This window comes from Pteronotus mesoamericanus, unplaced genomic scaffold (assembly GCF_021234165.1).
Source record: "Pteronotus mesoamericanus isolate MK-2021 breed Mesoamerican mustached bat unplaced genomic scaffold, CSHL_Meso_final scaffold_533, whole genome shotgun sequence".
Taxonomy (NCBI): domain Eukaryota; kingdom Metazoa; phylum Chordata; class Mammalia; order Chiroptera; family Mormoopidae; genus Pteronotus; species Pteronotus mesoamericanus.
In genome coordinates this window covers 891,447-905,333 of record NW_026555320.1, presented here as the reverse complement: position 1 = coordinate 905,333, position 13,887 = coordinate 891,447, and the positions used below count along the sequence as shown (strand labels likewise).

Here is a 13,887-nt window from a genome sequence, read left to right as displayed (position 1 = left end):
TAAAAGGAACAAAGCCATTTTCTTACTTTCACTGTACTGAGAGGATGGATTGGTAAAATTTTCCTAGGGTCAGTTTTGTAATATGTGTCCAAACCTAAAATACCTATTCTCTTGAGTCTAACAGTTCTACTTTTAAGTATATTCAATGAGGAAATAGTAGACAGGTGGGAAAGGGTATATATACAAGAATTTTAACGTTATTTATAATAGCAAAGGAAGGAAACAAATATTTTTCAAATTATTCAAGTTATTCAAATATTATAGAGAATTATAGCATTTCATACAAGAGAATATTATGATACTGTTAAAAAGGACATTTCATATTCTATTTATAATATATTGGCACTGACAGATTCATTATATATTATTACATGAGAAAAGATTACAGAAAAATGTATATAGAATAATCCCATTTTAAAATTATATATACTCATGAATGTATATTTTGAAGTCTGGTATGATACACTAAATTGCTGTTTACAATTATTTTGGGGAGAGAATAATTCTAATGTGTACATTTCTGCACAGTGTAAAGTTTTATATTGATTTGTATTGCTTTCATAGTCAGAGAAAACAGTAACGATCTTTGCCGTTCGGAAGAGCAGAAGCACACACCTGGGGAGTGGCGTGGGGGCGGGGTTCGAGCGGCCTTTGTGTAGCGCCCTCTCCCTGGAGAGCTTTTGTCGCACCCCATGGAGAGCGTCAGGAGCAACTTCAAATCCGTGTTACTAGTTTGGCACATTCTCCCCCTGCAGTGAGAAGACTGCTCACGTCCCGCATTGTGACCCAGGTGTTCCCCCTGCACGACAACGAAGCCCTGAAGAAGCTTGAGGACAGCTGGTATACTCGGTTCAGTTTAAAGTATCAGCCCGTAGGTAAGTGTCAGTCCCTGCTCTGCGGGAAGAGGAATCCCTGCCGATGAAAAAGCCACCGTCAGCAGTGGCGTCACCCGCCTTGGGCACATACTTAACGCTCTGCCAGCCCAGGCTCTGTGGCTGCATGTGGGAAGAAATGGGGGCAAGGGAACGAGATGGGTTCCAAGGCCTATGTGTTTACTTATAATACGATTTTAGATGGACTGAGTTACAGGCTCTCTCTAAATTTTACCAACGACACGGGCAGGTTAGTGTCCTTCACAAGTGCATGTCTGTCAGCGCTGGAGTAGAACAGACCTGATAAGAATTTAGTGGGACTGTGAATATTTTGTCTTTGAAACTTTCTCTTTCTTTAGAGCTAATCATTTGGAGTGTGTTCCATGGCAGTGCTAGAAGTTAGTGTCTAGAATATTGTTCTGTGATTTTGAATAATTTTTCTTCAGTGTATTGAAACATTTGCCATGACACTGATGAAAATTTTATCTTCAGGTATAGGGAGCAGGATACTATGGAGGGGAGTTGTCTTTGAAAAGAACACCTGTAGCTACAATATTAAAGTAGGAGATAAGTGAGGAGCATAAATTAAACCCCCAAATTACAATGTTTTATTGGCCATGACTGAATTTTCTTTAAAAAGATTTTATTTATTTTCAGAGAGAGGAGAAGGGAGGGAGAAAGAGAGGGAGAGGAGCATTGGTGTCTGAGAGACACTTCAATTTGGTTGCCTCTTACACGTCCCCAACTGGGCACCTGGCCTGCAACCCAGGCATGTGTCCTGACCAGGAATTGAACCGGCAACCTTTCAGTTCACAGGCCAGTGTTCAATCCACTGAGCCACACCAGCCAGGGCTATGACTGAATTTTAAATGAGGACCTTGGGGATTTGGGACAAACCCCTCAGTGATTTTTTCTTTAGGAAGAAGGCATCTGCCAGATGGGGAAATAAAGAGGAATTAGACCCAGGGTGCTGAGCAGGGCCTGGGCCCTACACCGCGGGAAGTGTCAGGTGTACAGTACAGATAAGTGGGGTCTTTGTTCTGCATAGAGGATGGGCTTACCGTCACACGCTGATTGGGAAATCATGGTGTTAAGTGATCCCCTCTTACAAAATGAATAAGCTTGCTTGAAATGATAAAAAAGTCTGGTGGTCTACACTTAAGGTCTTTCTTTTTTTTCCTTTCATTATAGACGGCATTCGTGGCTACTTTGGGGAAACAATCGCTCTTTACTTTGGATTTTTGGAGTACTTCACGTTTGCCTTGATCCCCATGGCGGTCATTGGGCTTCCTTACTACCTGTTCGTGTGGGAGGACTATGACAAGTACGTGATCTTCGCCTCATTCAACCTGATCTGGTCCACAGTGATCCTGGAAGTGTGGAAGCGTGGCTGCGCCAACATGACCTACAGGTGGGGGACACTGGTCATGAAGAGGCAGTTTGAGGAGCCCCGGCCAGGATTTCATGGGGTCCTGGGCATCAATTTCGTCACCGGCCGGGAGGAACCTCTCTACCCCAGCTACAAGAGGCAGCTGCGCATTTACCTGGTCTCTCTGCCGTTTGTGTGCCTCTGTCTCTACTTCTCCCTGTATGTCATGATGATTTACTTCGACATGGAGGCCTGGGCCTTGGATCTCCATGAGAACAGTGGGACCGAGTGGACCAGTGTCTTGCTCTACGTGCCCAGCATCATCTATGCCATTGTGATCGAGGTCATGAACCGCCTCTATCGGTATGCTGCCGAGTTTCTAACTTCCTGGGGTAAGGCTTGATGCTTTGTTTTTGTTGTCTATAAGAAATACTGCTTACACCATAAGATTCATGTAACTGCTACCTCGCTGAGCGGATAGATGGCGCTCTGGGCTCATTCTGGAGTCACAAGGAACAGTTCACAGGCTCTGGGAGCTCCCACAATCCCCAGATCACGGCTGTTGCAGTTCTTGTTTACTGTTAGTTGCTATGTTCTAGGTACCCTGTGAAGCACTTTGTCCCCCTATCTCATTTTCCCCTCCTTGGGACTCCGTGAAATAGACACATTGTACCATTTTATGAATAAAGATACTGAGACTTCACAAGGGTGAGACAGCAAATAGTAAGGGCCAAGCTAATCCGTACCTCTCTGTTCTAAACCTGAGCTCCGAATACTGTAGTGCTGTGTTTTATGCAAAGGGTCAAATAGATTGAATTATCTACCTGAAACTCTGGCCAAATGAACTGGGTCTAAGTATCTGAAAACCATTTGCCCAGGGGTGCAGGGTCCCGAGGGTGGCCATTGAGCTCAGTGAAGATGGGTGATCATTTTTGCATCTGCGGTGAAAGAGGAAGTTGGTTGTAGTTTAAAAGCAATCTTGATAGGCCATTCACTCTTTAACTTATTTATTAATTCAAACAAATAAACACATATGTTATTATCCTTAGGGAGAAGTCTAGGCCTTACCTTCATGGACCACAAAGACATTTTAAGTTATTTTTATTAGCCATTGAACAACAGCAGCTACCATTTAGTGAGTGCTTTTCTTTGCTGATGCTGGGCTAAGGTTTTGTACAATTTCTAACCCGGACAGCGACCTGGAGGAAGGTTTTGTAGGCTGAGTGTCAAGAGGTTAAATGACCAGCCCGGGTCAGACAGTGGCTGAGTAGCTGAGCTGGGTCTCAAATCCAGGTCAGCCTAACACTGCCTCTCTGTGCAAGACGACACTCCTCAGCAGCACCTTTTTGTTCTCTTGTCCCGCTGTTCCTGCACAGTGTCTCCTCCTTCCAGCTGAGGATGGAAATCTGAGTTCCACTTTCACTTAAGCTTTTCAAGCCACATGTCCAGAAACTGTCTTTAGTGACCTACTCCTCAGAGATTGCTGTTGGTTTACCATCACCACTCAACCAGAGTCTCTTTCTGGGGGATCACTTATCGATGCTTCCTATATTTCTGTGTTGGTGTAAGACTTTAAAAATAATTTCGGACTCAGTGATGTTGCCGTGCCCCGAAGTACATGCTCTAGCCTTTGTTCCTTCCCTGTCCAGTGCTCGGTGGGGCGCGGCAGCCGTGACGCACAGCCCGTCGTCTGGGGCCGAGGCCCTGCTGCTGGGCGTCCCATCTCGGCCACAGCGCCAGCCCCGCTCCCCTCGCCACGGTGCTCCCCCCCTGTTGCTTTCTTATCTGAGGGAACTCACCTCTCGTTTTTAATATTTTAGAGAACCACAGATTGGAGTCTGCCTATCAGAATCATCTAATTTTGAAAGTTTTAGTGGTAAGTACAGTTTTTATATACAAATTCATTTTCACTATAGAACGAAGGCATACCATTTAATATTAAGGAATATAAATATGAAGATGTGCTTCTAATTTCTCAGATGGTTAACATATTTTGTGCAAGTAGACAAGGATTGATTAATAGACATCTTTACATATATATTCAATAGTCTTTTAGTATAACTATGCATGTGATTTAAGACTTCAAAGGCAGAAATTAGTATTATAGCCAATTTCTATATATGTAAAAAGCTAAGTAACCACTTTATAGTCTTGTTTCTATTTTTTTTTTTGGTGACTTCTTTGAATGTTTACCTATTCAACAATTCCTCCAGTTACTGACAATCCATTCAGCGATGGAACGTTCAAGTATTTTTTTAAAGTTTTGGTGAAGAAATTTTTAGAAATCAAGAGGTTCCCAGCATGTTTTGATGGGTGGAAGGAGAGAGGAGGAGAGAAGGCATCGTGTAACTTGCTGGCCACGTGTGTAAAAGCTTGCACACTCTGCTTCTTTCCACCATTATTATAAATAATGAAGATACACCAGCTTGAAGGCACCTCACTTGTCAGGAGGCTGCGTCAGCCGCCTGTAACGTAACTGAGGATCGAGGCAGGTGCCCTGAAGAGGCCTCTGAACTTTGAACTGTAATCCCTTTCACCCAGTTCATGTACTTTACTCCCAAGCAAGGGACTCAGCCCCCACTTCAACAGTCTTTGTTTTCCTGTAGGTATCATTTTGAGAAGCTTATTTATCTGGTGTTGCAACCCTTAAAAGATTAAAAATCACCATTGGGAATGTGTTTAGGTTTCTGAAAGTAGGTACATTTATAGAAGCAAGAGCAGGCTTGGAAGTAGAAAGCCTGTCATAATAGATGCTAATAATTCAGCCGTTTTAGCAATTTGGACGCTAGTAAAGGGGCATGTGGCTGCGCGTATCTGAAAAGGCTCTGAGAGCCTCGTTCTAGCCTCATGAAATAATTGATATTCAAAATATTGATGCTGAATCAGCAAGGAAGTTACGTTCTCTGTTCTCTGGGAAAGAAAGCAGGGAACATGTAATGCATTAAAAACATCATTCAAATTGATTTTAATATGGAGCCTCTGTCCTTAGAGGTAGAACATTCCGCCTGTCTAGAAGAGTTCAGTTATTTGTGGGGCTTTATTATTCTGTGGCATTTCAGATACAATGTCAGGTGGCTGCCTTGTGAAGAGTCATATGTTAGAATCTGCTTGTATTTCCTAGGTCTCTCCCTTCCTTTTTAATCTTAGGGAGAGAGCCTTCCCCACTTTCCGGGGCTGTCGATTTCCGATTTCCGCCTGGTACTCTTCACAGCACCCCCACCCCTCCCCTGCGGCTGTGTCGATCTTACTGCCCCTCTCCAGCGACTCCCCTCCCTCACTACGGAGGAGCTCACAGTCACACTGCTAGCGGTCTTCTGTCTGGGGATGCTGCTAAACAGGAAGCAGCCAGCCTGGGGCTGGGAGGCAGAGAGGAAACCCAACAGGGCAGCCAGTAGCTGCAGACCCCCAAGCAGAGGAACTGCTTGAAGAAATGACACTTGTCAATGCGGAATCCCCACCCAGAACTGTGTGTCTGAACAAGGGCAGGGGGGTCTCAGGTCTGCGGTGACAGAGATGCTCCCCAGACCTGGCTGGTTGTCATGGCTGGCTTCTCTCGCTGGTGCCGCTCGTCCACCTAGGTGTGGCCCTGTGAGGTGAGGAGTCCCAGGTCCGCAGGCACAAAGAGGCTTCCGGGGCTGGGCTGCGTGTACGAGGGGGTGGAGGGGAGTCCTTCTTGCTGGTGCTGCCTGGCCACCCAGCACATCTCCAGGCGGCAGGGGAGTGTCAGGCCCGGCAGGGCGGAGAGGCGGAGAGCGGAACCCCTGGCAGCCTATTGTTAGTGGGGGTCCTGGTCAGTTCCACTGGGTTCATCTGCTGTTGTCAAGGTTCTAAGGGGGGTGAGCGGGGAACGAACCCACCAGGGCTTCCTGGGTTACCAGCGTGGAGGTGGGAACGGTGGGCCTGGGCCTTTGTAAGAACACAGAGGAAGCACAGGCACGCAGGGTGCGCCGGTGCTGCGCTGTCCCTCAGTTCCGGGCCCCAGGCCAGCTCGCTGCCTCCGAGGCCTCCTCTGGCTGCCTCTGCCACGTCCAGGGTTCGCAGACGTGCTTGCCGGGGAGGAGAAGGGAGAAATAAGTCTGCCATCTTGTCTGGACGGGAAGTGCCTCTTTACATTTTTAAATGCTGTGTTTATGGTTGTAACTGTGAAGTGCTGTGAAGCAATATTAAATATTGGCATCTTTTTTTGGCAGTTCAACTTTCTCAATTGCTTTGCCTCACTCTTCTACATTGCCTTTGTCCTGAGGGATATGAAGCTTTTGCGTCAGGTGAGTGTGAATAACAGAAAGGTATTGATTTTTTTTAGGTTTTAGAGGCAGTTTCCTATATTCAGGTAGTGTAATTGGCTTCCTATTATTATTTTTACAAATGAAACCTTTTAAAATTTGTCTATTTGAAGTCCAATTCTAATTTTAAAAAAAGAAAACCCATTAGCACTGTGTGTGTACTCAACTGAGGAGAAATTTGTTGAAGCGAACCAACCTGTAAAATTAAGGCTATAGGGCAGTAAAATCAAATATGAAGTTCCTGTATATTTGTATTTGTATAGGGTTGTAAAAACAATTCTAACAGCAAAATGTATATTTTGAAAACTTCTGTATGTGTGTCAGGGTGGCGGTGATTGGTATAACCCTGCATAGGTCGTACACATTTCATTTTTAAGGTTATACTTTCGAGACCAGCAGATTCTATGCAGTGCTGCATCTTTCCTGAAATGTTTAAGAAAGTCTGCATATATTTTGTTGTCTTGCCATTTCTGAGTCACACGGTAACAATGAGTCATAAACTGAGGACAGGTTACTGCTTTCTAAGTTTTCGTTTTTTATGCCTGAGTCAGCTGTCAGTGAGGGCTGCTCCTTCTGGCTTTAACAGACTGATTGTTGGTGATCCGAGGCTCAAAGCCCAGGCTTCTTAACATTTATATGAGAGCTTGGCCTCACTTTTCAGGAAATTAAAAAAATTTATATAAGAGAGAAAGTCAAGATTTTGTAGTGATGGTCCTAACAGCTTGCATCAAAATAAAATTAAATGTTATGCTCTTAAAAACTATACTATTCATATAATTGCTTTTTAAAAATTATTTTTGAAAATTGAAAAAGTTTAAAATGGTATTTTTGAAAGTGGTAAGTTGGATGCACATATCTTCTCTAGCCCCACCTGTTGTATTTGTGGGGCGTGACTTCTCATTTCTTGTACTTTGAGAGTCTCCTTTATATAACAGGGTACAGAGGGATGGGAGAGGCTTCTTTAAAAACATAGAATTTTAATACCAGCCAAGGTGGTGGGTGATGGAAACGCTGATATCCGTCGGGGGAAGCAGAAACTGACAGGGCACCCGGGGAAACCACTCTGGCAGCTTTGCCTAGAACCTTGTGACTCACCCCTCGGAGAGCAGCGGGGACGGGCAGGGCTCCCGCACCTAGGCGCCCGAGGGGCAGCGCTTGTACTGGCGAACGCTGGCAGTGATACCTGGGTTCAGCGGCAGTGCAGTGCTAAGTAAAGAAGGGATTTTTGATGACACAGGCAAGTGCTCAACGTACGTTCAAGAGCAAAGAAACAATACAAAGCTGGATGTAATAGATATTGGGTGATTCTGCTTTCATTTTTACGTATGATTGGGGACATTTAAGAGGCCAGCAGTGGTTCTCTCCTGGCCGTGGAATTATGTGTGACTGCTTTTTCATTTTCTAAGTTTTTTACAGTTTTAAGTTGTGGCCAAACTATTTTTTTCAAAATTGGCAACATCATTGAGATATTCATTTAGATATATTTTATAGCCAGATGAGATAATAAAGCACACAATTTTAAGGTAATTTGTTCTGCTGATATATAACTGCTTTCATTTTTATTATGATCTTTTTGTATTTTGATCTAAGTCTTTCCTGTGAAAACAACAATCAATTAAAAACATCATTTTAACACCTAGCTTTTCTGATGGTAGCTTTTGTAACAATAGTATCCTATTTGTTGAAAATTCCATTTTACTTGCGTAATTGTACATCTGCTATGGTTTTATTAAGCTACACTGGCGAATATATATGTGCTTCTTTTTAGAGCTTGGCCACTCTCCTGATTACCTCCCAGATCCTTAACCAAATTATGGAATCTCTTCTTCCTTACTGGCTCCAAAGGAAGTACCATGTGCAGGTGAAGAAGAAGGTGCAGGCTTTAAAGGCAGACATCGATGCTACGTTATATGAACAAGTTGTCCTGGAGAAAGAAATGGGAACGTATTTGGTAAGTTTGAATCTTGTTGAATTAAACGTTGGGTGAATGTGATTAATAGGCATCTACTGAGTTCAGCACATATGTAAACACTTGTGGTCTCAGCTGAGCGCTTCCCAGCCAGCTTCCTCACCGTGAACCACCGTAACGGTAAAAAGATGGACTATGCATGGAAGCGCTGCTGCCTTGAATCTGAAGTTCTGCCCGAAACACCAGAGGCCGAGAGTGGTGAATTATGTGACCACTATGCAGGGGGCAGTGGGAATGGCAGCTTCCGGGAGGGCCGAGCAAGGGGGGGCGGGATGGCTGCGGAGAGGCCGGGCGTGGCTTGCTTCGGGCTTGAGGAAAAGTCTGAAAGTGGGTCTTGAAAATATCAGAGGGAACACTTTGTAAAGAACGTGATTGTCTGATCACTGTGCTGTACACTTGAAACTAAAACAAAATAGTATGTAAACCATAACTGAAAAAATAAAAAACACAAATTGAAGCCCATCGCTACCAAGGAATGCCAATCTGAAGTTTCCTTTATAGGTTAAATTACGTAGTGCTATAAATGTAAAATAGTTCCTGTAAGATGGACTTTATGAGGTTCCTTTTTTTTTTTTTTTTTTAAAGGAACTCTAAGTAGATCATTGGAGGCTCATAAAACCTAACCATGTATTTAAGAAACTTTTATTGAGCTCTGACTACCTTCACTATTTCTCTATCGGGGGGTGGTGTTGGGGTCATGTTTGCTTTAAGTCATTCTTTCTTATATCCTTCACCTTTCTTCTTGGTATGGTATATTCTTCTTAGTGAAATAGAGCCTTCAGTGAAGGTCCATTGTTGTTAAACTTTGTTTATAGTCTTCTTTTTCATCACGAATGAATTCATCTCCTGATTATTGAATTTTTGTTAATGACCTTCATAATTAGTTTTTCTCACATGCTTAAGAATTTTAGTTTGTCTGCTCATCTGGAGCAGGAGTCTGTGCCCCACCCCGCAGTGTCATATGCTAAAAATGCCAGGCAGACCTCAGCCTGACTTTGGGCCACCCAGCAGCGCCTCTGAGAGACATTGTCTGCATGTTTCTGCGGAGGCTCCATCTTTTCCTTTATGAGCCAAAACAGCACAATTTTGAAAGTTGAGCACAGGCTAGGCGGGTTTCTTAAGACCAAACTGTGGTAAAAACGGTTTGATTGCTGAGATTTTTATTCTTTCCCCATTCTTGATTACTTCACTTTTCAGAGAAATAAATCAGTGCTCTATCTCTGGGAGTATCTTAAAACCACGTCTGTATGTTGCAGCACAACATAAGGAGCTGCTTTCTAGAGCCAGATGCAATCAGAGTGGTTTAGAGACTTCTCACCACTGACTCCCCAGCCGAGCATCCGCCGCCCGCTCCTAACACCTGTGTGTGGTGTTGCTCTTCGGTGAGCCTTGAACACTGCCACTGAGGCTCACCCAAGGTCCTTGGGCCCATGTGCCACCCAAATACCCAGAGAGTACTTGCTGCCATTGCCAGTGCTCTATGACTATGTTCGGATAATTTCTGTTTTAGTAAAACATAAAATAAAAAAGACTGACGAGCAGTGGAATCTGACGTACACAACAGCTCTTGGCTACGGAGGATATGCATGTGCTGGTGAAAGGCTGACTCTGAGACGCAGTAATAAGTATCCGTTTAGGAATATTGCTGTTCAATATTGCTTTACAATATTGTGACACGTATTTTTCTCGAACTGGAGTTATCGCTGCATGTGGCCAGGGCGATGCTGAAGAGGCCTGCAGATGCCCGACGCCGGCGAGGGTGGCCGTGGGCGCTGCGTGGACGGGCTCTCGTGGTCAGTCACAGCACAGCATAAAACCCTGCTCAGCTTCTCTCGCCTCAGAATCGACCTGATACTGTGAACAACAGGCTGTGAGTGAGGCATTTGAGTAGCATGTCACTGTGTCCTGTTGAGAGGTGGTGGCCTAACTCAGGTGACAACTCAATGCGTAGGCATCCTGCCTCAGTGAGGGCCCCTTCGTGCATTTACTCACGGTCACTAACTACCTCCCCTCACACTGTGTGTATCTCTTGCTCAAGTTGATGGTACATAACGACTTTTACCCCTGTCTTCCTTTGGATTAAACCTTTTAAAACACATCGGAAAGGTTTAATAACACTGTTTTCGAGGGATTTCTCCAGGCTTTTGTGGTTTCCTTATTTTCTGCTGTAGACTCCTTCCTTTGGCCTCTTTGATGTACCCACTACTTTTGCTACGGTGACGCTGGGGAGTTTCCTTGTTACTGTCAGCTTTGTTTTTCTTTACTTTTAAAAGAATGGAGACAAAATTCACATACCACAAAATTCACAGTTTTAAAATGTATAATTTAGTAGGGTTTTTTTTGTTTGTTTGTTTGTTTTTAGTAAGTTCATAAGGTTGTGCAGCTATCACCACCATGTAATTCTAGAACATTTTCATCATCCCCCAAGGAAACTCCACACTCAGAGCGGGCACACCTTTCTTCAGTCGAGCAACCACTAGTCTACAGGCTGTCTCTGTGGATTTGCCTGTGCTGTGCATTTCACACAAGTGGATCTACAACGCATGGCCTTTTGTGTCTGGGTTCTTTCACTACTCATATTTCTCTTGAGGTTCATTCATGCTGTAGTATGTATCAGTACTGTATTCCCTTCTATGGTTGAATAATAGTTCATTGTAGGGATATACTGCCTGTTTATCCATTCATCAGTTGGTAGACATTTGGATTGTTTCTGCTTTAGGATTACTATGAATAATGCTGCTATGAACATTTGTGTACAAGAGTTTATATGAACATGCATTACCACATGCTGGGTCATATGTTATATAGTTAACTTTTTGAGGAACTGTTTTCAAAAGCAGTGGTACCCATTTTGCATTTCATCCAGTCATGTATGAAGGTCGCATTTTTTCCACACCCTTACTAACACTTATTTTAAAAAAAGAAAATCCATCCTAGTACCTGTGAAGTGGTATTTCATTGTGGGTTTGATTTGCATTTTCTTAATGCCTAAATATGTTAATCATCTTTTCATTTACTTTTTGGCTATTTGTATCTCTTCTTTGGAGAAATATATATTTATATTCTTTGCCCATTGGGTTATGTCTTTTTTTCATTGAGCAGTAAGAGTTCTTCATAGATTCTGAATATAAATTTCTTATCAGATACATGATTTGCAAATATTTTCTCTCTGTGGGATATCTTCTTGCTTTCTCGATAGTATCCTCTGATGCACAACAGTTTTTAATTTTGATGAGGTCTAATTTCTCTCTTTTTTGCTACTTCTACTTTTGGTGTCGTAGCTAAGAAGTGGTTGCCTAATCCAAGGTCAGAATATTTTCTCCTCTGTTGTCTTCTCAGACTTGTATACTCTTAGCTGTTACATTTAGGTCTAAATTGAGTTAATTTTTATGGATAGTATAAGGAAGTCATCCAAATTTATTCTTTTGCATGTGGATATCTATCCAGTTGTTCTAGCACCATGTGTTAAAAAGACTCTTTGTTCTTCATTGAAGGACCTTGGCAACTTTGTCGAAAGTCATAGAAGAGCAGGTCTGTGGGTTGATTGCCAGACCCTCAGTGCTCTGCCATTGACGTATATGTGCGTCTGTCATTATGCCAGTACATCTCTGCCTTGATTATTGTAGCTTTGCAGTAGGTTTTCAAATTAAGAAGTATGATTTTTCCAACTTTGTTCTTTTTGCAAGGTTGTTCTGCCTAACCCCTTATTGGCCCCAGCTACTTCCTGTCACCTCAGGCAAGCTGATGTGAAACAATCAAGTAGCATCCCTGGGGAGAGGCCTTTAGTGCTTGGAGAGACTGGGCGAGGCTGAAAAAAGACACACTTTTGGAGTGGCTTCTAACAGGGTGCTACTGTCTGGATCAGATGCTACCTCCCTTTGGGAATGGGGCTTCCCAAGACCTCCAGCCCCGCTCTGCTCCCTCTGGTACTAGGAATGCCTGTTGTTATTTGTCATGGCTGCTGCAGAGCTGGGGAGCAGGAGGTGAAAGTGGAGTAAATTAAAACGCCATGAGGTTGAGTGTTTTTCTTTACTAAAGGCCGCCTGCATTGCTGTAGGCCTTCGGTTAACTTTCACAGCCCTGGAAACGTTGACTCTGACCAGCTGTTTGTTTTTATTGAGGGTGAGCTTTTGGAGGGCGTTCCCCTCCCGTTCTCACTGGCATCACCGCTGTCAGGCTTTTCGCAGAGGGTCAGGGCTGAGGTTCCAGGGGGGCCGGCCCGCGATGGGAGGGGCCGTCATGGGAGATTTCAACTGTGAGGCCACATCTCTTTTTTCTTGGTCAAGAGCAAACATCTTTATCTCTGCTGTTGTTTTCCTTAGAAACAGAGTCATAGCTCATCAATTTGGTACTCGGTGAGCAGCTAGGGTGACACTGATAAGAAGTCTTATTATATGATATTAAAACAATGTTTTCTTCCGGCGGTTCACCTTTTCAGGGCACCTTCGACGATTACTTGGAGCTGTTCCTGCAGTTTGGTTACGTGAGCCTTTTCTCCTGTGTTTACCCATTAGCAGCTGCCTTCGCCGTGTTAAATAACTTCACCGAGGTTAATTCTGATGCCTTAAAAATGTGCAGAGTCTTCAAACGTCCATTCTCAGAACCTTCCGCCAGTATTGGTGTGTGGCAGGTAATTCTTGGGGGAAAAAAAAATTATTCCTTTAAAAGAAATAACAAAATGAGATGTTTGATTTAAAAACAAAAAGCCCTAAGGAGAAATTTGGGAAAACTGGATTTCATCCTTGCTCTGCCACAAAAATAACTAATACACAAATGAAATCCCTACAAACCCTGCAGACTTCAAAAGAACAAGGGAACATTATGAACACCCTGCAGACATAAATTTGACAAATTGGATGAAATAGACGAGTTCCTTCAAAAACACAAACTACCACAACTCACCCAATGTGAAGTAGATAATGGAGTAGATCCACAACTATAAGGAAATTGAATTTGCAATTATTGCAGTCCCCAAAAGAGAAATTTGTCCTGACCCAAATGGTTTCACTGGTGAATTCAAACATTCAAAGAAGAACTAACCCCAATTTTACGTAATTTCTTCCAGAAATAGAAGAGGAGGGAATATTTTCCAAAGCATTTGATGGAGCTAGTATCAGTGAGATGGCAAAACAAGACAGAGTGCAAAAAAAAAAAAAAAAAAAAAAATGCAACAAATCAGTCAGTATCCCTTGTGAATTAATACACAAAACACCTTAATAAAACATTGGGCCAGGTATAAAGAAAGGAAGGATTGCAAAGTATTATGAAGAATCTTTTGGGGAAAAATGGAAATGTTCTGTATGTTACTGGGGCATTTGTGGTGATGGTTTTACAGGTGACTCTATCGAAACTTAGGAAGTGTATATACCTTAAATGAGGGCAGCTTATTCTATG

General features: G+C 43.2%; 1 protein-coding gene across 2 annotated transcripts in view; it reads left to right on the top strand.

Annotated features, from left to right (window-relative positions):
- The window catches only part of ANO10 (anoctamin 10), a 121,448-nt gene that overhangs the window by 16,816 nt on the left and 90,745 nt on the right, over positions 1 to 13,887 (top strand). For both annotated transcript variants that reach the window (XM_054594803.1, XM_054594802.1), the window contains exons 5-10: positions 756 to 875; positions 2,064 to 2,633; positions 4,062 to 4,117; positions 6,432 to 6,506; positions 8,293 to 8,475; positions 12,932 to 13,123. In XM_054594803.1, coding sequence (XP_054450778.1) covers positions 756 to 875; positions 2,064 to 2,633; positions 4,062 to 4,117; positions 6,432 to 6,506; positions 8,293 to 8,475; positions 12,932 to 13,123 — 1,196 coding nt within the window. The remainder of the gene's footprint in view (positions 1 to 755; positions 876 to 2,063; positions 2,634 to 4,061; positions 4,118 to 6,431; positions 6,507 to 8,292; positions 8,476 to 12,931; positions 13,124 to 13,887) is intronic.